Below are 23996 nucleotides of genomic sequence, written 5' to 3' on the forward strand. Positions count from 1 at the left end.
CCAAACTGCAAAGAGACACACTCAGCAAGTTTCCGCACCAGGGCTGGATGGTATGGCAAGGCAGAGGCACTGTGCAAATAAAGTGGAGCAAAATTCAGGAAACCTGAGTCTGGGCCTAGGTTCCTTCCACAATGAGTTGTGTGACCTTGAAAGGCTTTCATGTAGGTGGGCTGCAGCGTTCTCATTGACAAAGCGGTGGAAGAGTTGGACAGCGGATCTCTCCTGTCTCTTGCTGCCTGACATTCTGGTTCCAACAGAAGAAAAAGAAGAGTAGGTCTTGGCTGGATCTGAAGAGCATCTCACAGTATCATGAACTCTAACCTCCTGCTGCCCTAAGAACTGCATTCATAGCCTAATATACCGTTATAGCAATGAAAGAGGTGAATGAATGGCAAGTTTCCTGTCCAACTACTACAGAAATAGGCTGGAGATGGCCCCTGTGTTGTTTAGCCCAAAGCCTGCTGAAATCAGCTCAAATTCTCATGCACCCAATTGCTTTAAATATATTCCAAATAAACACATTTTTTAGCCAGTTGGAGCCTACCTACTACACACACACACCCTACGAAGTGGCACCGACCACCTACTAGCAAAAATGAACATACACCGAAGCTAGGAAAGTTCACAAACTGCTGCTGCCCTTTCGGAGCACTCTGTCCAGAGGCCCTCTACCTGGTTGCTGAGCGACATCATCCAGCCAGGCAAGCCCCCTCTCTGATTTCCCCTATTCTCCCAGGAAGTCTCTTGCCCTATTTCCCTTCTGGGTGTGGCCTTGTGCCACTGTCTCCGAAGATCTCCAACTGGAAGGGACTTCCCTTTTCATGCAACCTTGTCCATGCACCACCCAAATAAAGTTTGTGTGTTATGGCCTCTCATGAACCTGTATCTTCCTTGATCAACTTCCAAATCCCCACACTTACCACACCAAGCCATCTAAATAAATAAGTATACAAAAACAGGCTCCGGAAGTATTGACTATGGCCACCTCTCTATCCACAAACAAAAGGGGAGGTTCCTCTACTATTCAGCAATAGCTCTGAGAAACTAAAGAATTGACCAAATCAACCAAAGGGCTGGAGGCCCATGGAAGAGGTCGGTACTTATCCCCCATCAGGGCAAGTAAGAAGTGGTTAGCTCCTTAGCACAATAACTGGTGGGTCAAGATTCTCCTCTGAGCCCTTCAACCATCCATCTCTCCTCTTGGGCCTTCCCTGTCTTTAAAGTCTCCACAGATGGGCAGCCCAGGTGGCTCAGCGGTTTAGTGCTGCCTTCAGCCCAGGGTGTGATCCTGGAGTCCCGGGATCGAGTCCCACATCAGGCTCCCTGCAGGGAGCCTGCTTCTCCCTCTGCTTGTGTCTATGCCTCTCTGTGTGTGTGTCTCTCATGAGTAAACAAATAAAATCTTTAAAAAAAATAAAAATAAAGTTTCCACAGATTAAAAACCTGTTCTTGGCAGGAAATCTGATTTATGCTGGGTTGTGCCAAACTGGTAAAGACCTAGGAGCTTGTGGTGTGCAGCACAACGTCTGGAGCCAGACATCTAGCCAGAATGCCAGCTCTGTCACTCAGGAGATGCACAGCTAATCTCGCTAAGCCTCGGTTCCCTCTCATTATGTTGTTGTAAGCCTTTGTGACAACCCAAGTTAAATCACACAACGTGGCCTCCTCAGAGTCTCTCAGCCTCACTAGCTCCTGAGCCCCCGGCCCCCTCCTCACTGACTGGCTGCCCGCACAGTGGTGGGAACCACAGCAGCTCCTGGGCTTGACCTGACAGGCCCACTGAGGCTCTGGATCCACATCCAGACTGGAAAGAAGATCCAAGCCACTGGATGCAGTACGTGCCTCCTCCTCAGAGGCTGCCTGAAGTGGCGAGGTGACACAGTCCAGGAGGAAGGGCATTAGCCCTAACAGGGCAAGCTTTGGCCAAAGGGGCATGGAAGATATGGAACTCTTCTTTTTCTCCATCACAAAGCCCCGAGGTCCCATTTTCTGAACAGGCATCCTGCACCACCAAGTATCTGTCTCACTTCCCTTCTCCTTCACACTTGCTGCCCTGGGATTGTACGTAAGACCTGCCTTAGGCTCCGTTTTCCAGAGAACCCAAGTTAAATCGGTAGGAAGAAATTAATTAACTAATTAAAATAAAGGGATGCCTGGGTGGCTCAGCGGTTGAGCATCTGCCTTTGGCTCAGGGCGTGATCCTGGTCCTGGGATCGAGTCCTGCATTGGGCTCCCTGCGAGGAGCCTGCCTCTCCCTCTGTCTATGTCTCTGCCTCTCTCTCTCTGTGTCTCTCATGAATAAATAAATAAAATCTTTTTTAAAAAATAATTAAAATAGGGGATCCCTGGGTGGCTCAGTGGTTTAGCACCTGCCTTCGGCCCAGGGCGTGATCCTGGAGACCCGGGATTGAGTTCCACGTCGGGCTTCCTGCATGGAGCCTGCTTCTCCCTCTGCCTGTGTTTCTCTCTCTCTCTCTCTCTCTCTCTCTCTCTCTGTGTGTGTGTGTGTGTGTGTTTCTCATGAATACATAAATAAAATCTTTTTTAAAAATTAATTAAAATAAAATGTTAACCCCAAAAAATCAAGAGGAAAAAAACTGATGCATGTAAAGCACTCAGAACTTCACTGTCCAATACAATTGCCACTAACCAGGAGACTATTAAGCGCATAAAACGTGCATGGTGAGAATGAAGATGTGCTGTAAGTGTAAAATTCACACTAGATTTCAAAGACTTCATACAGGGGCACCTGGGTAGCTCAGTGGTTGAGCCTTTGGCTCAGGTCGTGACCCTGGGGTCCTAGGATTGAGTCCCACACCGGGCCCCCCGCAGGGAGCCTGCTTCTCCCTCTGCCTGTGTCTCTGCCTCTCTCTGTGTGTTTGTCATGAATAAATAAATAAAATTTAAAAAAACAAAGGCTTTGTACAAAAATGTAAAATATCTCATTATAAACTTACATTGACTACATGTTGAAATAACAATATTTTGGATAACTGGGTTCGAATACACAATTAAAATTAATTTCACCTATTTCTTTTTACTTTCTTTAAAATGTGCCTGATTATTTTAGATTACATGTTGCTTCCATTACATTTTTATTGGACAGCTCTGACTTAGAATTTAGTACCCTGTGAGTCCACGAAAGATGTTAGTCATTTTTATTCCCTTCCCAAGAAGTTCTAGAGATTTGCTGTCAATAGAGCCTAATGATAAAAGAGTGTGGTAACAGAAAGGGAGACAGGGAAAAGGGAGAGAACAAATACTTATTAAGTACCCATAATGTCATTAGGCACATTATCTATCATACAAATAACTTGAGGCCTATTCATTACTATCCCCATTTGGCAGATAAGGAAGGGCTCAAAAGAAGTTTCCCAGGGTCACAGAGACATTAAACAAGAGAGCTGAAAATTGGACCCAGCTCTGCTTGACTCCACAGTCCATTCTCTTTTCAATCTATCATACTGTCAAAGGATTGGCTCTAATGGTATGGTATGGTTTCAATAATTAAGGTTTTTTTGACATATGTTAGGGCTTCCTAGAATTCCCTTAATCACCTAGGAGGTCAACTACACTAACCAAGTTAAAAGCTGCTGAACGCAAATCAATCAATCAATATCTCCCCCACCCCTTCCCTCTTGCTTTGAATGCAAGAAATGGAATTCAATTGGTCCATGGGACATGGTCATCATACATCCATGACAGCCCCCTTTGTTTTTTATTTTTCCTCATTCAATCCTATTCTCCCACTGGCTGTTAGTTGAGCATACATAATGAACATCCTTTCAATAATACGCTTCATATGTTTAATTAGATATACAGGCAGCCTGGAAAAGTGTTATTGTGTGCAAAACTGCTTTCTTGTTCTGATTTATGCCACATTATTTCCTGAAACCTAATAATGTAGATATAAGTAAATATCTATTGTTTCTGGCAGCTACACCATGTTCCGTCATATATAACCATCACATCCTATTTATGAGTGGGGACACGGATATTGCCTGAGTCCTTTTCACCACCCACGATGCTGAGATGATCAATGTCATAGGTCTACTTGTTGAAGTTCTGCTGGAGTAAATATCCAGGAGTGGAATTGCTAGGATACTCTATAGTCACCATTAGCTTCACTAAGTAACCAAGAAACATCAGCTCATTCTCCACAATGAATACAGTTAGTCACCTGCCATGCACGAAGCTATTTCTTCCCATCCTTGCCACACTTGACAATACTCAATTTTCTAATTTTGACCAATCTGAAGGGTGTCAAGTGGTAGCATATTATTTGAATTTACACTCCTCTGCATACTGGTTAAAAGGACATCTCTTCATATTCTTATCAGCCTTCAATAGTCGGGTGGAAGATTTTCTTTTTTTAAAAAAAAGATTTTATTTATTTATTCGAGAAACAGATAGAGAGAGAGGCAGAGACACAGGCAGAGGGAGAAGCAGGCTCCATGCAGGGAGCCGGACATGGGACTCGATCCCGGGTCTCCAGGATCACACCCTGGGCTGAAGGCGGCGCTAAGCCGCTGAGCCCTCCGCGCTGCCCAGATTTTCTTAAGACCCAGTACCTGGAGTTGCCACCGACACAAGCATCTGACTTTTCAAGAAGGCAAGAATGTCTCAGCTCAGAGGGCAGAGGCAGTATGGACACATGGCTTTGTTCTCCCAGCCTTATTAATGCTCTGGACTGACCACATCCATCAACTTTCTGCAGATATAACCACTCTAGCACTTAGAGATTTGGTTGTACAATGAAATCTCATGGAACTAGGGCTGGTATTGCAATAAACGTGTCTCTTACTACCTTCTGGGACTACCTCTAAAGTGAGACAAAGGAGAACTGGTGTAGAAAGAATTCAAGTTTGGCAGTCCTGATGGAGCCACGTCCAGTCCAGGTGACAAGCCAGGCTGCGGTGCTTATAAAGGACAAGAAAATCTGTACTCCACCCCACCCACCCCAGCCAAGCAAAGCAGAATTAAAGTTGGATAAGGATGCTTTGGAATTTTATTTAGCATGTAATTAGATATTATAATTTCTTTTGACTTGGTTTATAAAGGCAAGAGGTTTTAGATCAAGTGTTTAGATTTATTAGAAATTTGATGAGGTGAGAGATAGGTGTTCAAGATTGGAACATTTTAATATTTAGGTAATTTTTTATACTACCCCTTGGGTTTCTCACACACCTGTCAACATGGTTGGGAATAATTCCACAGGGAACTAGGATAGGGAGCCTATAATGTGTAGCCTAGAATACAGTGTGCTTTGGTATTAATTTAATGAAAATACTCACTATACTCATTTCAGACCCCTCTGGGGGTAAAATTTATCCCAGAGAGCTGAAGTTAGTTAGGCAGGCGGGGCAGGGTGGGGGGGCAGTCACTGCTAAATATCAAATCCAGTAAGTTAACAAAACAACATGCTGAGGAATACTGAGGGGAGCCTCCAGACCCCTTACTTACCCCTGGGGGTGGAGGAGAGAGGGAAGGGTTGGGATCCAGTTGGTAGGACAATTCAAGGATCTGAGAACGCTCGGCTAGGCTGTATTTGTTTTCTTTCTTTTCTCTCTCTCTCGTAATTTTTTTATTGGAGTTCGATTTGCCAATATGTAGTAGAACACCCAGTGCTCATCCCATTCAGCGCCCCCCTCAGTGCCCGTCACCCAGTCACCGCTTCCCCCCACCCACCTCCCCTTCCACTACCCCTTGTTTGTTTCCCAGAGTTTCCCTCTCTCCTTCTGCCATGATTACATTCCTCTTGGTCAGCCTCTGAAAAGGATGCCTGTGACTGTAAGCTCCACCTGGACATGTTTAATGAAATGCAGGAAGTATTAAAAGCTCAACAGATGTCAAGAGACAAGTCATGTGCCCCCATCCAGACTTTACTGGTAATCAAGATGATACTTGGGTCCCCAACTGGCTAACTCCGCAGGGTCTAAGTTCAACTCACCCTGAGTTTGGGAGGGGAAGAGGTGATAATGACCTCTTGGTCCTCTCCTCTACCTCAGCACCCTACATCTGACTTCCACCCAATTCAGTCCTCTTCTGCTTTGGTCTGGCTGACAGACCCTGGCAGTTAAAACCCATGAAAGCATGTGATCACAGCCACCAGAAACCCTTGCTCAAAACGTCGTTGGCGCTGATCAGTTACAGATGGCCTTGAATCAGCATCTGATGCTGAGAGGGCCAAGCCTCGGCAGGGCCTCGGAGACACTCAAAATCCCCAAGGCCCACAAAGATAGACGTGGTCTGGACTCCTGACAAGCCAAGCTGCTGCAGCCAGGCATGGGTGCTGGGGGAGTGGGGGGGACCTGGCCAGGAAGACTCGACCCGCAGAACCTCTTGGTGGTGGTGACGGGGTGGTGCGAGGACAGTGGGGTCATGAGAAAACACTGGGGAAGAGAGAAGATGGAGAAAGGCACAAAAATCAATGCTGGAGCAACCAGGATGGAGTAGAAAAAGTGGCAGGTTCTTTTTATCTTCCTCCTTTTCCCAACCCAGCTCTCTCTCTCACTCTCGATCTCGCTCTCGCTCTCTCTCTCTCTCTCTCTAGTGGATCCCTCCTTGTCATCGAGGAGCAGTGGGGGAGAGGGAGCCAGCATTTGTTCTCATATCCTAGGGATGAGAGGAAAACTGGCCACCAGCAGTTATTTGAAGGTGGTGGGAAAGAAGAGCCTTGTGTTCCAGACTTCAAAATGATTTTCTGTAAAAGGACGCATCTAACCTCCTCCAGTTTCTATGTATAATTGGACCAAGAAAGAAAAATTTGGGCCACTTTGATTACCCTCCATGATATCAAAAAATGACCATCTATACGGAAGCAAAGAGAACAAGGGGGCTTTAAGATTTCACAAAACAGAGGCAAATTATCATTATTTTATTCTTCGATGAACCTGGACAAACTGGATCTTCACGAATTCATGTTATATTCCAAATGTGACAGCTCTATTCTCAACACAGATGACTCCCACAGATAAGGATATGGGACACTGTGTCTTTGGGATTTTGCACTGTTTTAGTTTTGATCAGAGAGAGATAAAGAGAGAGGGCAGAGAAGACCAAAGAGCAGTTACTCTAGGTGAAACATGTTGCTATATTCAAGATACTTCTAAAGACAAAAGAAAATGAAATTGAAAAGTTAAAAAAAAAAGAGATACAGGGAAAGAAACTACCAGAAAAGTTTCACCTGGTAAAGATGATGATTTTTCCCATTTTTGTGCTTCAAACACTGAACATAATGCTTTGAAGGGCTTCCTAAGGTACTGAGGTATTCCACTGGATATTTCCACACCTTTAAGCAGAAACAGTTTATAAACGCCTCTGTGGCTTCATGCTGTCTCCTCTGGACTGTCTAGACCCTTTCCATCCTTCTTTGGCAGGTCAGCTGGCTCCTTTAGACTTGGGCCTGCTTTTCCCGAACTTTCAGATTGGGCTGAGCCTCCGGTCTACACCTCCTTCCCCTAAAGCCACCACGTTCCCCAGCCTGGTGACTCAGCACAGTATACGAGTGTTAGCAGTCGATGTGTCCGTCCCTTCAACTGTACCCTTCCAGCTCCTTGATTTCTTTTTTAAACATATTTTATTTATTTATTCATGAGACACAGAGAGAGGCAGTGACACAGGCAGAGGGAAAAGCAGGCTCTCTGTGGGGAGCCCAACGTGGGACTCGATCCCAGGACCTTGGGATCACGACCTGAGCCGAAGGCAGATGCTCAACCACTGAGCCACCCGGGTGCCCCAGCTCTTTGATTTCTTTTATCTTTTTCCTTCATGCCTTCACAGGATCTTGCACACAGTTGGCCCTCAATACATACTTGGTGAGCTCAACCAAACTATATTGGCATAGATACCTTTCTGGGAAATCCTTCCAATTCCCCACCGGCAGGAATGGGAAGATCTGACCATTTCCTAATCTCATTTTACTAAGTCAAGGGAATACTAAAGAGCCCAAGGACACGCAGTGGATGATGAGAAGGGCTCCCTATGGTTTTAAGACCACAACATACTCCTTTAACAGAGTAAACCCTATCACAGTGATTTAGGGCCCATGTGAGTTGAAATTAACAATCCTTGTCCATCTTGGAGTACTTATACTGACCCATAGGAGCAGAGTTCTTAAAGCTTCATGTAGGGGCACCTGGGTGGCTCAGTGGTTGAGCATCTGCCTTCGGCTCAGGGCGTGATCCCGGGATCGAGTCCCGCATTGGGCTCCCCGCAGTGAGCCTGCCTCTCCTTTTGCCTGTGTCTCTGCCTCTGTGTGTCTCTCATGAATAAATAAATAAATAATCTTTTTTTTTAAAAAAAAAAAAAAGGTTTTGTGTAATCAGAATTATATCTGGCACCAAATTTCCTCACCACCTTTCATTCTGAGTTGGGCCAAACTGTTCATAAGCTATGTGACCCTGAGCATCTGTGGTTTGGTCAAAAGAAAATGCTGTGTTGGTAGCTATCAGTAGCATAGCTTTATACATGCCAATGCCAGTCTTTAAAATACCGGCATTTACCTCGTTTATATCCACAACAGCTTACCTTTCAACGCAACATGCAAGAGCCTCTAAAGCTCTCTGAAGCGATCCTGGACTTTCTGCTCTGCTAGAAAACAATACATAATGTGTCCCTGGGCAAAGACTTACTATATATCCTAGAAGTCCAGGCCTTGACAGCCATACGAGCGACAATAATGATGTAAAGTGTCCACTCACCTTTCTGGAAGGTAACACCTTGGTTTTTTTTTTTTTTATGGCTTTTGTCACACTCTTACTCTAACTGTCCTTGCTAATCTGTAATCCTGATTACCAAGGGCACAGGATGTAACCTCGGATTTAAAAGCACACCTATCCATTCTTCCCTGATGGCCGGAAAAGGGCTTGTTATCGCCACTGGAATGTGCTTCCTAGGTCAGCGGGGACATCATGGAGGAATGATAACATCTGGCACCCTTTGTGCACACCAAGAATGGTATTTCTGGGGTGAATGGACCGCCCCGGGCAAGGGCAACCTTTTGTACAGCTGATTTGAGCAAATCCTGACCACTGTTTATTGGAACATTCCTAACTGCAAATGAAGTGCCAACTATGGCTGCCTACCACAGGACAAGTCTTTGAAGTTGCTGGATGCATTTCTTTGGTGTCCTCCTCTTTACTAAACAAGACCAACAGACCTAATTGTGCCTATTCCCAACACTGAATCAGAACCAAGTTTTGCACTTGTCTGTGGAATGATGCCGATCGTCTGCTCGGGCTACATGGCCTATGTTGGGAAGTTCCTACAGGACGGGCGGCTTTATGAAATTTAAGAGAAGACTGCACACGACACTCTACCCTACTTTATCCCCAAATAGTGCTATTGCCAACCCTGGGAGGGGGGATACAGGGATACGTACATACAGCCAAGGTCAACTGTAGGCAAAATCCAGGAGTAGACAGACGTGGTCTTGACTTTCCCTCTGACCCAGTATTTTGCACCATCTCCTTTTTTGCCCTGTCACAACCCCACGAGGGTCTGGTTATCCATGCAGCCTGCCATCACGATCCCCAAATTAGTTATCCCACTCCTACTACCCACACCTTCCACACCAGCCGTTCTAAGACATGACCCCTGCCCTGTGTCTTTTGTTTCCCTCGCTTTAGGCACACAAGCAAAATGGATTGTCCCTCCTCAGGACTCCCATGGAAGTTTCTCATACTGCTGGCTTCCCCTTCCACGTATCACAGTATGCCTCCGATGTGTGCCAATTCCCCTTCCTCCACTAGCCTGTGACCTTATTTGAGGACAGTGCTGGGTTCTTATTCACATATCTCCACGGCACTGCCCGATGTGCACACAGCTGGTGCCTAATGACTGAACAAACAGCTCACAGAGCAATGGGACACATGGATTAAATAACGGTCAGTCCCCACATCCCATGGGCTGTGATGCTAGATGGCTGTGTAGATCTAGGGCAGCTGAGAAGGCTTCACTGAGGAGAAGGCCACAGGCTGGACCTCAGTGAACAGAAGAGGTGGAGATGGTGAAATCCTCAAGTTCATGTTTCTACCGGTCTCTACTTCACTATGTCCTTTCCTGGCAAATGCTGCTGCCCTCGCCCTGTGTCAAGTGGAGACCAGAGGGGCGCTCAGGGGGTGAAGCATCTGCCTTGGCTCAGGTCATGATCCCAGGGTCCTGGGATCGAGCCCCACACCAGGCTCCCTGCTCAGCAGGGAGTCAGCTTCTCCCTCTCCCTCTGCCCCTCCACCCCTACTCGTGTTCTCATGCTCTGCTCACTCTCTCTCTGTCTCAAATAAATAAATAATCTTTTTTTAAAAAAAAAGTCCTTAAAATAAATACTTTCTCTGTATGGTTGTGTTGCCGCTATCTTTACACAAATTTGAAGGTGATTTGTTTCTGCTTGTTTTTGAGTTTAAGATTTGGGTTTTTTTTTTCTTTTCTGGTTTAACTTGATATTGTAAATATGCAAACATTGACATCTTTGAAAACTGAGAAGAAAAAGACCTATGGAGAGAAGTATTAGTTGCTCCTTATTCCCTACCCTCACCCAAAGGGAACCAGTTTTAAATATCCAGTTTTTAAGGCTATCACAGAGTGGTCTGACTTATAGATAAAATAAATGAACAGAGAAGCCTTTGGAAGGGACGATTCCTTTCGGGGCAGGTGTCATTCTCCCTCTGCTCACTCTCTGGGGCAGCTGAAGCCCGTTCTCGCAAGTCCCTTTTGTCAGGAACACACCATGCCACTGCCAACCTCTGCCCCCGGGAGAATATTCCTCATTCCTTTTTGAGCCAGACCCATGACCCTGTTGGCATACTTCAACTGCAAAAAAAAAAAAAAAAAAAAAAAAAAAAAAAAAAAACGAAAGAAAGAAAGAGAAACTGTGCCTGTGCTGTTTTCATGATTTAATAGTTTTTTAAATGCTGCTTTGAGAAGCTGTTCTGAGCTTGGGAAGGAAAGAGAGGCCTCCCGTGGAGGGGCCAGCTCTCCCCACATCACCAAGTGAATGGAAGCAAGCTCAGAAAGGCAGAGGAGCACGGGTATGCTGAGAAGTGGGGGTCAGCTGTTAAGTCTGCAAGATGCACTTAAAATGTGCCAGATACAATCAAAGGGTTCAAATTATCCCAGAAATAGAGAAATAGGTACAATGCAAAAATGTTCTAAGTGTAGTGGCCAGTATTATGATTGTCAAAACCCCACTCCCGTTTGGACGTGCTATCAAAGTACTTCCCTGAAAGCCACACAAACTATATATATACTTTTTTAATATATAAAATATGTTTTATATATTTTAGCATATATTATATTATTTTATATTTTTATATTAAGTTACCTGTTTTATATATTTAATATATAAATAACAAAATAAATAAATATATATTTTTTAATCCGATTAAGGTAGAAGGAATACTGACAAAATTGTATACAAAATTGTATACAGTGTTTGAAATGACATTCTGACCTTAAAGTTTCCTGGATGCAAACAAGGGCTGGAAAATGTGGTGGGCAGCTCTTCCAGCCCTGGTATGGGAAGAAGTATGTGTGCGCACCAACGGCCTGCTACACAGCCGGAAAACTCCCATGAGCTCTCTGCCTCGGAGGTAACAATCAGACTTGGTTATAAATCATGTGCCAACCCACAATCAACACAGTCTGATTAGAAGGCAGGTTGCTTTTTGGTGGAGAGACTTGCCCGAGGGACACAGGGTGCCTGCCCGAGTGAAGCCAGAGCCAGGAAGGGGGACAGATCCAGCAGGGATGCACCGAGAGCTGGTAAATCTGCTCCCCCCCCATAGAGATCAAGCCACATCTTGAAAACCCACAGAAAAGAAGCTAAAGCAGAGAAGACCCCCAGGCCTCCACACGTCTGCCCATCCTTGTTGTCACTGCTTGAATTTAAGAAACCTGCAGGGAACAATTTGGGTCTTGCAAAACAGCCTAGTATTCACATTTAAAGATGAAAAATCATTCTTTCTTAATTTCCCTACTTCCTAATCCTTAACTAGTTTAAAAATGCAATTTAACCAATTTTACTGTTCTCTCAACTTTTTAGTTAGCTCATATTATGCTTACTACAGTCATTCTTTTTTTTAGGATTTTATTTATTTATTCATGAGAGACAGAGAGAGAGGCAGAGACACAGGCAGAGGGACTCAATCCCAGGACCCTGGGATCACAACCTGAGCCAAAAGCAGATGCTCAACCACTGAGCCACCAGGTGCTCCTACTGCAGTTATTCTTAACCCCTAGATTGTCTACCTTCTTACTACTTCACCCATTTCTCATATTCCAGTATTCATCGACATTTTAGTGATTTCACTTATGCACCTAGAAAACATTTATTAATTGTCTTGTAGGTATCAGGCACTGTTTCAGGCACTGGGGCGCCGTGATAAGGTCTGAGTGAATTACATGAGACGCTTGGCCAATGCTTTTTGGAAAGTGAATCTTGAAAATTGTGATGATCGCCCAACACATGGATATACAATCTGTCCATCAGAAGGAAGATTCTGGAGGCCTGGGTTAAGTGTCTGGGCTCAGTTGGTTAAGTGTCTGCCCCTGGCTCAGGTCATGATCCCAGAGTTCTGGAATCCAGCCCCTAGGGCTCCCTGCTCAGCGAGGAACCTGCATCTCCCTCTCTCTCTGCCCAGTGCTCCCCCTGCTTGTGCTCTGTCAAATAAATCCATAAAATCTTAAAGAAAAAAAAAAGAAGGAAGATCCTTTTTGATATGTCTATAGGCTACATGAACACTGTGCAAAGCTTCTGCAAAGTAAAAGCAGCAACCACTTAGAGCTTATTCTGCACCACATATTGTTCCCAGTTCTTTACACATCCTCTCAGTCCGTTTTACAGATGGGAACACTTGGGCCCAGCAAGCTTAAGTGATCTTTCTTAAGTTACTCAGTGGTGGAGCTGGCCTTGAACCCAGGCAGCCTGGCTCCAGATTGCCTTTCTCTGACCCCCATGGCACTGAGGCCTCCTTAAGGTCTGCTTCTGACACAATGGAATTTCAGACAGCAGGAGGCCAGGAGAGGCCTTCGTTGGAAGACTTATATTCCTGAGAGAACTGGCAAGAGACATTGCTGATTGGCTGCCAGATAAGGATGGAATGGGCTTTGGAGAATTTCATACTGTCATGAAATAAACATGTGATTTTGACCTTCCAGAAGTGACAGAAACTATGCAAAATATCCCATTTTTATCCTTTCCTCCTTTCAGCCTTCTCTTGAGATCGTGATGTTCTGACAGATTTTTGCTCAAAATTGGCTGTGGCTTCCCAAGGGCTGAGATGCATACAATCTGGGAATAGGGGCACATCTATCTTTCAGACCAAAAAAAAAAAAAAAAAAGGACAGTTGTGCTGCTTGCAAAAGCTCTTAACACCTTGCACAGAACCCCCTCACCTTTTTTATGGGTGTCGAAACTAAAGTCCAGAAAGGGTAAGTAAGATCTGCCAAAAGCCACGGAGCTGAATCAAGCTGATCTACACACATAATCAAGCTGTTCCTTGTGAGAAGCTCCTGTGACTTGGATCCCACAGTCGCCACACATGTGACAAACAGTGGTCCCTGGACCACAGCATTCGCATCATCTGGGAGCTGGTTAAAGATACAGACTCGCAAGGCGCCTGGGTGACTCAGCTGGTTAAGCCACCGGTTAAGCGTCTACCTCTGGCTCAGGTCAAGATCTCAGATCCTGGGATGGAGCCCTGCATCAGGCTCCTCGCTCAGCGGGGAGTCTGCTTCTCCCTCTCCCTCTGCTGCTCCCCTTGCGCTAACTCTCAAATAAATAAAATCTTTTTTAAAAATTCCATCTTGCAGGCCACCTGGGTGGCTCAGTTAGTTAAGCATCCGACTCTTGACCTCAGCTCAGGTCTTGATCTCAGGGTCGTGAGTTCAAGCCCCGCCCAGCATGGAGCCTACTTAAAAAAAAAAATTGCAGACTCAGGCCTCACCCAAGCTGCTCAAGCAGTCTGCTTTTTAACAAGCCTCCTTCCTCCCCCACAGAATCCGTATGAATAAAGTTGGAGAAGTGCTGGGATGGTCACTAACTCAGTTTTCTAGATATTTTAGTCACAGGAGGGAGGCTGCGGTTGACTGCATATTGGCTAGAAGGGCATCAATCTCTTGAAAGGTATCTTCCTAGCCCCTCCTTGTACTTGAACTTAAAATTATCTTCCCGATGCAAACCAATCTTCAGTTTGATTTAAGGTAGATCTAGGCTTTGAAGTCTCAGTCATTCCTTGGTGAGCAGATATTAAGGCTTCAGATGTAAAAACCATGTTTCTTATGAGACCTAGAAAGAAATGGCCAAGAGTTCCCCATGACTCTTGGCCATTTACTATGGCCTGCTGGGGTCTTTTCTTCAGAGCAGGTTAAATGCCTTTCCCGAATCCCAGCAAGTCCCTCTGGCACAGACAGCAAACATAAATGCCAGCCCAGCTCCTGCCTAAGTTAATGTGAAGTAATCAAAACAATAATAGGAACAGCTATGCTTATATGGTGCTTACAGTGTGGCTGGTGCTGTTTTGATAGCTTAAATGTATCAAAAACTCAGTCCTCACAGCAACCCTACGTTATAGATGAATACAGTGAAGCACAGAGAGGTTGGTGGCTTTCCCGAGGCCACACAGCTAATTCAAGGTGGGGATTCTAATCCAGGCGGGCTGTCTCCGGAGGCCCTCCTGGTAACCATAGCATCACACTGCCTCTCAAAATTCAAAATAATGCTGCCCAGGGTTCCAAGAGCCCCTTATTAAAATGCTCTCTTACTAAAGCCTGATCATGTACCTAGGAGAATGTAGTTCACTTCAGAGATTTTACTCACCAAAAAGAAACAAAGAGAGGCCCTCAGCCACTAAGACGTTGTTTTACAAAGTTAAAACATTAACTCTGGTCTCTCCTTCTGGGTTGTGATCATGAGACCACGCGGTCTGCTGCTTGGAAGTACTTTACAACGTCCCTTTGCCTGTAACTGGAACCGGTTCCAACATTAAAATTGCATGGTGTTTTCTATAAATGAGAAGCAGTTGTGAATTCCAAGGATTCGTGACAATGCTGGCTCTGCTTATCTATTAAATCCGCGGTCTAATTTCTCTTTTTAGCTGCAGACAGCTCTTTTTCTAAGTGAAATCGTAAGGACCCTTCCAATAGACATGACTGGGCAAAGCCCCGTGCTCTGGAGTGAAGAGGGGAAAATCTCCTGACCTCCACCACCCACCCCAGGAGCCCCTGAAGGCCCAGCCCTAGAGTTCTGGAAACACAGGATGAAAAACCCCAGGAGCTGAAGGGAACTCTTGACATATGTTTGTAAAGGGCACTGCCCGACATTCAGCCAAACAGAGACGGGCTCCAGAAGTACGGCGAAGGGCCACGTTTCCAACTGCGAAGTAAGCCGCAGGCCTGCGAGGGGTAGCGACCAAAGTCACTTACCCATGCTTAAAGGAGAGCACACTTTGATCTTTATTCCTCAGTGACTTCTGTGTGCTCTGGAGACACAAAGCAAAGGGGACGCATACGTCTAGGCCCGGCACAGGTAAAGAACTGCGGGTAGAGGGCCGGGGATGAAAACGCTGGGAAGTCCCAGCCAATAATCCTGCCCAACCTGTTAACAGCAACGTGCATCCCACTGAGTGGCTGGCTGGCAGCCACTGCCAAGCCATTATCGCCCTGGGTGCAGAGAAACGGCATTCAAATGTACAGAAATTAGTACTTAATACAGTCTCAGGTGCTGGCCGCCCACAGGGAGAATGACAGAGTGGGTCCCACTATGCCCATGCTCTCCACTCCAGGTGGCATTGGTGCAACTGGATGCCAGGCCCCCTTCAGATCCCCTAGGAACCCTTTTAACCATTTCTGCACCCCCAGCCCAAACTCAATGGCCATTAGGTAATGACTTCGAATAAGAGAACAGGCTAGCTCCCCTGCCCGCGGTGGGTCTGGATGACCGGAAGGCACACTGAACCTTTCAGAGTCCCTGTCCTCTTTGGGACTTCGCCTGACACCACACCCTCGCTGGACTCCCTTCCCTTCCCCATCCCGGTTCCCCTAGAAGTTCTCTTGGCAATCATTTGCACATGAACTCCTAGCTCAGGGTCTGCCTCTAGGAGACGCCACCAAAGAGACCCCATGACCCGGCTCACTACCCACTAGCACAAATCACGTGGCGTCCCCAGTGGCAGTTCTGGTGTGCAGTTAATTAGCACAGTACTCGCCACACCCTTTTCCTGCCACAAATGTGTCCATGATCTTTAAGCCTAAACTGGTCTTCTTTGATTGAAAAGGATGAACCCTAATCCTAAATATTATAAAGTCTCTGTTGAGAAGAATGTTCAGGGCATGGCACGTGTGGATTAAAGAAGTGTTCAAGTTAAAAAAAAACTTTCTATGACATAGCAGTGTACTTTCCTTACTAAGCTGGGCATAAATGATTTAAATAAATCTTCAGGCGGTGGAGTTGGTTTCGGTGTCTGTCTCTCAAAGGTCGCAAACTTGCACAACCAAGGAGCTACAGAACTATATGATAAGTGAAAGGCTCACAAGCCTGCCAAGATAGACCTTGAAAATTGCTTTCTGGGGCACCTGGGTGGCTCAGTGGTTGAGCGTCTGTCTGCCTTTGGCTCTGGTCGTGACCCCGGAGTCCTGGGATCAGGTCCCACGTCAGGCTCCCTGCGTGGAGCCTGCTTCTCCCTCTGCCTGTGTCTCTGCCTCTCCCTCTGTGTGTCTCTCATGAATAAATAAATAAAATCTTTTTTTTAAAAAAAAGGAAAGAAAGAAAACTGCTTTCTGACATTTTTTATATGAGCTTGCTTACTTGTAGTTCCCTAACTCTATGGATTTGCATGTGGCAAAAAAAAATGTTCCCTTGGATTCCACTTCTGACAACTTTGAAGCATGTCCATCCCGTGGGATGGGAACTATGATCAACCCAGTGAGACCTGGTGACCCCCATGGGGCCAGCCTCACTGACCGCACACGTGGACTTTCACAAACACGTAACAACACGGCTCACCTTTATTCCCAGGGCTTCTCCAGAAATGACGGCAACTGTCACACCATCCTTACTGGGTTTGGGGATTTCTTTACTTTTCAGTTCCTGGTACTGAGGCTCCACCATCTTCTCTGTGCTGCGCAAATTAACCCACAGCTGTAGGCCGTGGGCTGGCTCCTCTGAGCAAGGCATCTCGGCGTGCAGAATGCCCCGGCCCGCAGTCATCCACTGCAAACAGCAGACCAACAAGAAGGGAATATGTAACCCAGGCTCTGCCAAGTCTGCAGGTGGGGCAGGTATGTCACGAGGGCTAAGCCGGGCACCTTACAGGTGCTGCTTTCAGGGTCCCAGGGCGTCGGGGGGAACAACAGGGCCGCAATGACAACCGCTGAAGCCAATTTCCAGGATTCCAAATGCCTCGCAAGCTTCCTCATTTGAACTCCAAGCATCGGACCTGGAACTCAACCCGGAGTGTCGGACTGAGCTCCGAGGTGGGGAGCTGCGGGCGGCCAGTGTCCCGGGCACCTCTCTCGGGAGATGCGCCCCGCGGGTAAGGAACACGACTGGGCTGGGGGGAGAAGCCAATCAGCAATGCGGTGACTAAGGAGACCTCGGCCGGTCCAACGCGGACCCCTGGCCTCGCATGAACCTTAGGATTGCCCTAAACTCGGACGAAGTGGCCAAGCTTCTCTGTCCCACCCCGGCAAACCATGAACTGTGCCCCCCCATGGGGAGCGGCCCCGGGAGAGGCCGTCGGTGCTGCGGAGGGCGGTGCCTGGACGGCCGCCCGTGCGGGGCACCTGGAGGACACCTGCGCGGACCTGCAGGTGCCGCCGCTCCAGGCCCGGGCAAGGAGCCTCACCACCCGGCGGGGCAGTAATCGCCTCGGCGCCGTGTGTTGCTTTAGGGACGCGAGCCTCAGGCCTGGGGGCGAAGGGATGGACCGCGGCGGCCAGGCCGTGAGCCGGGGCCGGCCCCAGAGACCCTGCGACGAGGGACTGAAGGGCAAGTGTTCGCTTGGGAGGTGCTGCGGGAAGCCCCGGCGAAGGAGAGAGCGAGCTCGACAGGGGAGGGAGCCCAAAAGGGGCACGACAAGCAGGTGACACCTGGGGGCGCCCGGGGCTCGGTCCCCCGGGGGTGTGGAAGGGGGCTTGGCGCTCTCCCCGCCACCCCCAACCCTCCCGGACAGGCGCCCCTCGGGTGTCCCTTCCCCAGCACAGCCGGCAGCCGAGCGCCTGGGACGGACAGCCACGGGGACTGCTGCCACCGGGACACGGACGGGGGCAGAGGGTGAAGACGCAGGCCACCAACCGCGTCTTCCGGGCGGCCCTCGTGGGGACAGAAACCCCTCCCCAGTCAAAGCGCCCTTGGCACACGCCCGTAGCCGGCACCGCGGCGGGGTTGGGGCACCACGGGCTTCCGAGAGGCCGCACCAAACGGCCTGCCTCCTCCAGGCAGCAATCCTGAGGCTGCACCCTTCGGGCGGAGACCCAGGCAAGGAGTCAGAAGCGAGCAAGGGCAAGAGGAAGGGAGTCCACGGACAGGGAACAGCAGGGGAAAAGCCTCTGAGCATATCAGCCCCCAGATGGGAAAGAAGGCCAGCACGTATTTCCGAGTTTTCTTTCTGTCACTAAATCTAAATAGATTTCCGTCTTCCATTTGCTCAGACTGATTAAACCTTCTAATTAGAGGGGTCCGCGAACGACAGCCCAGGGGCCTAGACCCAGCCTGCCACCTGGTCCGGTACGTGAAGTTTCGCTGACACACGCACGTGCCCGTTCAGTGCCATCCTGTCTGCCTGCTTGCATGCTGTGGAGGCAGGGTGGATGGTTGCCACGTAGGGGACCGCCTGCCCCACAAAGCCTCAAATATGTGCTCTCTGCTTATTACCGAAAACATGCGCTGAGGCCTGCTCTCTCACTACGTGAAGATCTCAGCGCCCCTCCACGCTGCGCTTCCTCCAACTGACAGCAGCTACTGGTGCATCTCAATGACTTGGCCTCCTGTTCCTTTCCCTGTTTCATTCACAGTTCGTCTCTCCATATTTTCAACCTACTTTTCATACCTTGTTTATCCTTTTTTAGATATGACCAAGTTTGGCAGGAACTTTTTCTTAATATGTACAGCCCATCCATTGGATTTGGAGGGGGGAAACAGATTTCTTCTTTCAACCCCACCATTTGCTAGCTCTGAGGCCATGGATATCTTTTTTTTTTTTTTGGCATCTTTAAATCCCCATTCTCTCATTTTAAAAATGAGGTAGAAAGAATACTTACCTTACGGAGATTATGCACATGAAAATGCTTTCAATTTCATGTTCATTGAAACACCACAATTCAAATCTGTGCAGTTAAAACTCCACACAATATGTAAATAACCCCAGAAAATTCTTGACATAGGGTTCAGACTCACAAACCCAGCAAAGAATACCGAAGAGTTTCCTAGGGATTCTAATATGTTTCAAACAAGCCTAGGATGGTGGCAAGATTTGCATCATGATCTTAAGTGGCAACATCTACCCCTGCAAACAAGTTGGAAGACAGAGAGTAAATTGTCACAGGGCACCGGGGTGGCCCAGTCGGTTAAGTGTCTGACTCTCAGTTTCAGCTCAAATCATGATCTCAGGGTTGTGGGACTGAGCCCTGCAACGGGCTCCTCCCTCAGCTCAGAGTCTACTTGAGATTCTCTCTCTGCCCTCCCCCTTCTCTCTCTCTCTCTCTCTCTCTCTCTCTCTCTCTCTTTCTCTCTCTCTCATAAATAAATAAATATATAAAATCTTTAAAAAAAAGTAAATTGCCACAAATGTAGCAGAAAGGTCTAGAAAGATGAAGACTGGTACACTGGATTTGGCAATGGGGACATCTGACTGACCACTGCCTGTGCAGGTTCAGTAGAGGTTTGTGTGGATGTTGAGAGAGGCCAACCCTGATTTCTGAGAGTGAAGGATGAAATGGGCGACAAGGAATTACGACAATCATCCTTGATTGTGCTTTTGAGAAACCGAAGAGAAAGACTAGTTGGGAACCTAAAAGTGACTGAGGGGGTCAAGGAAAGCTTGAGAGGTGAATACCAAAGACCTATGCAGGCTTGTATGCTGAGTGGAAGGAGCCACAGAAAAGAAGAGGTCAAAAATTTAAGAGAGAGAAAGTGGGAATGTACTGGAATTGGGCGATAGCAAGCATGCACCCCCAGAGACTATTACACCGTCAGCAATTCCTTGTCGTTGGCCATACCTGCAGGTCTCCTGGGTTCATCTGACCAACATGTCCACAGAAGTCTTCATGGGCCATGCTGCCGCCTTCCAGGAGGTAAGATACCTTTGACAAAACAAGCAGAAGAAAAAGTAGGTATTCGGCAGCTGTGAGGAATGGTTGACTTGAAATTGTGTTGAGGCCAGTGTCGGGAGCAGCTGAGACAGGAGCGTGGGCGGAGGGAATGAATCTGAGGGCAAGGGCCATGCTAGCCCATGCAAGTTCTCAGAGAATTTCAAATAGGACCCCTTTGCTCCGCGTAGATGCGGCCCTGAGCGTGCCAGAGCTCACAGCCAGGTGACAGAAGCCCCCACTTGTCCCCTCGGCCTGCAGATGGGTGAAAGAGAGGCAGCTCCCGTTGAAACAGCAGGGCCGTGTTACCAAGGCCATGTTCACCCGGGTGTGTGGGACGACAGATCCCAGGTCTCCACACCTTTCCCTAAAAGCTGATTTGAGAAATCCAAAGACAGTGTATTCCCAACACCAGACATACAAACTCACTTAGGTGCTCAATAGACACACGTAAAATGTCAAACGGATTCATATAAATTAAAGTCAACTTTTCCGGGGGCATGTCCATACTAAATCTAAGAATGGAAAGAAATTGTGTTGTCAGGCAGAGTAGCTCCTAGCCACGTGTAGCTATTTAAGTTTAACTAATTTTTTGGTATATTTTTTATTGGAGTTCGATTTGCCAACATAGAGCATAACACCCAGTGCTCATCCCGTCCAGTGTCTCCCTCAGTGCCAGTCACCCAGTCACCCCCACCCCCCGCCCACCTCCCCTTCCACCACCCCTAGTTCATTTCCCAGAGTTAGGAGTCTCTCCTGTTCTGTCTCCCTCCCTGATATTTCCCACTCATTTTCTCTCCTTTCCCCTATAATCCCTTTCACTATTTTTGACAGTCCCCAAATGAATGAGACCATATAATGATTGTCCTTCTCCAACTGACTTCCTTCACTCAGCATAATACCCTCTAGTTCCATCCACATTAAAGCAAATAAAGTGAAACAAAACTAAAAATCCAGCTCCTCAGTTGCACTGGCCACATTTCAAATGCCAAACTCCTGGCTCTCCCCTTCCTCTTCTGCAATCAGCCTGCCCAGAGAAAGCGAGTGCCTCTGGGAGAGGCCAGCCCCCACAGCAGTGACCTTCACGGGTCCGGCACAGCCAGTGAGATCTGAATAAAGTCTAAGTTTCGCTCGCAATTCAGTATTTGGAAGTTCAGCCACGTGCAGATGGAAGCCACATTCTCTACCATCAGCTTTATCAGAAATAAGGTAGTCTTTTGTGTCTGCCATCTTTCTTATTCTTTTATGGTCTCCAATGGCTCAGAATTCATGCTGGGAAATTAGGCCATCATTTACTATGCCTCCTCATACCCCAAAGGGGAACTAAAGACCTGCTACCATCAAGTTGTTGAAATTTTATATTGTAGCCTTATAATAAACCCCCTTTGCCGTGAGCCAACTTTATAGGATGCCAGTTCCTGAAACCAAAGACTTACACAGAGCACTTATGACAGTAGAAATCAGGACTGCCTGATAGGAGGACTCTCCGTGTGGCATCCTGCCAAGCAACGACATGGAGGTACACCATGTACAGAGTGGCCTCGGCAGCAACCTCTACCCCAGGTGACAGGCAGACAGCTACGGAAATTGGAGGTTCTAGGTTACGACAGTTCATTTCATGTGACAACTTGACTGGGCTAACGGATGCCCAGATACATGTAAAGCATTACTTCTGGTTGCATCCGTGAAGGTGTTTCCAGAAGAGATTGGCATTTGAGTCAGTAGACTGAGTAAGGAAGATTGCCCTCACCAGTGTGGGTGGGCATCATCCAATATACTGGGGGCCCCAACAGGACAAGAGGCAGAAGGGTGAATTCCTCCTCTTTCTCCTTTAGCTGGAACATCTAAGGTCTCCTGTCCTCAGACATCGGAACTCCTAGTTCTTGGCCTTCAGATGCTGGCACTGACACCAGCAGCAACCCCTGTCCCTTGTCCCGTCCCCCTGTCCCCTGTCCCAATTCTCAGACCTTGGGCCTCAGACTAAATTATGCTACCAGCTTTCCCAGTTCTCCAGCTTACAGAGGGGAGATCGTGAGACTTCTCCACCTCCATAACTGTGTGAGCCAACTCCTATAATAAACCTCCTCTTGTACATCCATGACAGCGATTCCAAATCAGTGGAGCCAGGATGCATTTTCTGATAAACAGTATTGGAACTGACTGACCATATGAGAAGAGAGAGTAAGCCTCCACTATATATGGAAATGTATTCCAAGTGGATAAAGATTTAAATGTTAAAAATAAACTTCTGAGATTTAAATCTAAGAAGACAAAATGTCAGCACAAATCTGTCTTTGCAATTTATTATAGCAGCAAGAAGACAGGAACAATCGGATGACGGGCCTACTAGGGCACACTTACCTAATTATGGTACAGCCATACAAGAGAATATTACACAACTGTTAAAAAAAAGTGATGTAGGGCAGCCCGGGTGGCTCAGCGGTTTAGTGCTGCCTTCAGCCCAGGGCATGATCCTGGAGACCCAGGTTCGAGTCCCGCATTGGGCTCCCTGCATGGAGCCTGCTTCTCCCTCTGCTGCATTCTCTCTCTTTCTCTCTCACTCATTAATAAATAAATAAATAAGTTTTTTAAATAAATAAATAAGTGATGTAGAGCTCTATTCACTGACCCAGAAAACCAAAATACTATTTATTTTTTAAAGATTTTATTTATTTATTATTTATTCACAAGAGACACACAGAGAGAGAGAAGCAGAGAGACAGGCAGAGGAAGAAGCAGGATCAGGCCCTGGGCTGAAGGCTGCGCTAAACCACTGAGCAACCTGACCTGCCCCCCAAAATACTATTTAATCAAAAAAAGCAAGTTACCAACAGCAATTTTATTTAAAGAGGTCACATACAATGATGAGTTTAAATGGGTTCATTTAAATAAAATTGTATCCCGTCATGTTAGGGTTTGCGTGGAGATGCCTGGACAGACACACCAAAATGTGGACAGTGGTCATCTCCAGGTAGTAGAATTGCAAGTACATTGTATTATATCCTCATCCCACTTTTCTGATAGTTTGGGTCTTCCTGCAATGAGTAGTTTACTTTTTTACAACGGAAACAACTCTTTTATTTTGTGAAAATATAAAGATACTACCGTTCACCGGTGAATGAAAAGAAGTGACCTGCTTTCTTCTGCAGAGATGCTGGTGAATATTTCTTCCCTCTTTAGGTGAACTGGGGCTGGCCAGAAAGGCGGTGAGACAGAAGGGAAAATACAAAGAATTGGAAGAATAACACCATACAGTGTGAGAGGACCATGCAGCGAGCTGCGATGTTGCTAGGCAGAAAAGACCTGGAATTATTATTATAGAGGCCAAACTAGGAATGAAGTACTAAAGACCTCATACAAAGCTTAAAAATTAAAGAGGACAAATGAAAAGCTTCCAAATCTCAAACAACCAAACTAGAAGGAACAGTGTCTAGAATTGCTTTTCCTTTTCCTGTTTATGCAGGCATTTTTGATTAAAATAACTGCGTAATAAAGGCAATTTTCATTCTGTTTGGGTGAAGCTTTGAGTTCTCAAAGGAGTCTCTTTCAAATCATATTCCTTCCATCTCCGAAGTTTTTTCAATTACCCCAGCCTAGGGACTTTCGAGTTGTTAATCATCTAAAAAGATGTCAGGCAACTTTAAAAAGTAAATTGTGGTGAGCATGACTCATTCAAAGATGAAAATTTACGCAGA

The 23996-nt window shown here is 46.8% G+C and overlaps 1 protein-coding gene across 2 annotated transcripts in view; it reads right to left on the minus strand.

The window, feature by feature from the left end:
• PIR (pirin) overlaps positions 1-23996 on the minus strand; it is a 105349-nt gene that overhangs the window by 49205 nt on the left and 32148 nt on the right. For both annotated transcript variants that reach the window (XM_055338858.1, XM_055338857.1), the window contains exons 4-5: positions 20212-20295; positions 17000-17206 (exon numbers count right to left, since the gene is read on the minus strand). In XM_055338858.1, the coding sequence (XP_055194833.1) occupies positions 17000-17206; positions 20212-20295 (291 nt within the window). The remainder of the gene's footprint in view (positions 1-16999; positions 17207-20211; positions 20296-23996) is intronic.

Source organism: Nyctereutes procyonoides, unplaced genomic scaffold (genome assembly GCF_905146905.1).
Source record: "Nyctereutes procyonoides isolate TBG_1078 unplaced genomic scaffold, NYPRO_anot_genome, whole genome shotgun sequence".
Classification (NCBI taxonomy): domain Eukaryota; kingdom Metazoa; phylum Chordata; class Mammalia; order Carnivora; family Canidae; genus Nyctereutes; species Nyctereutes procyonoides.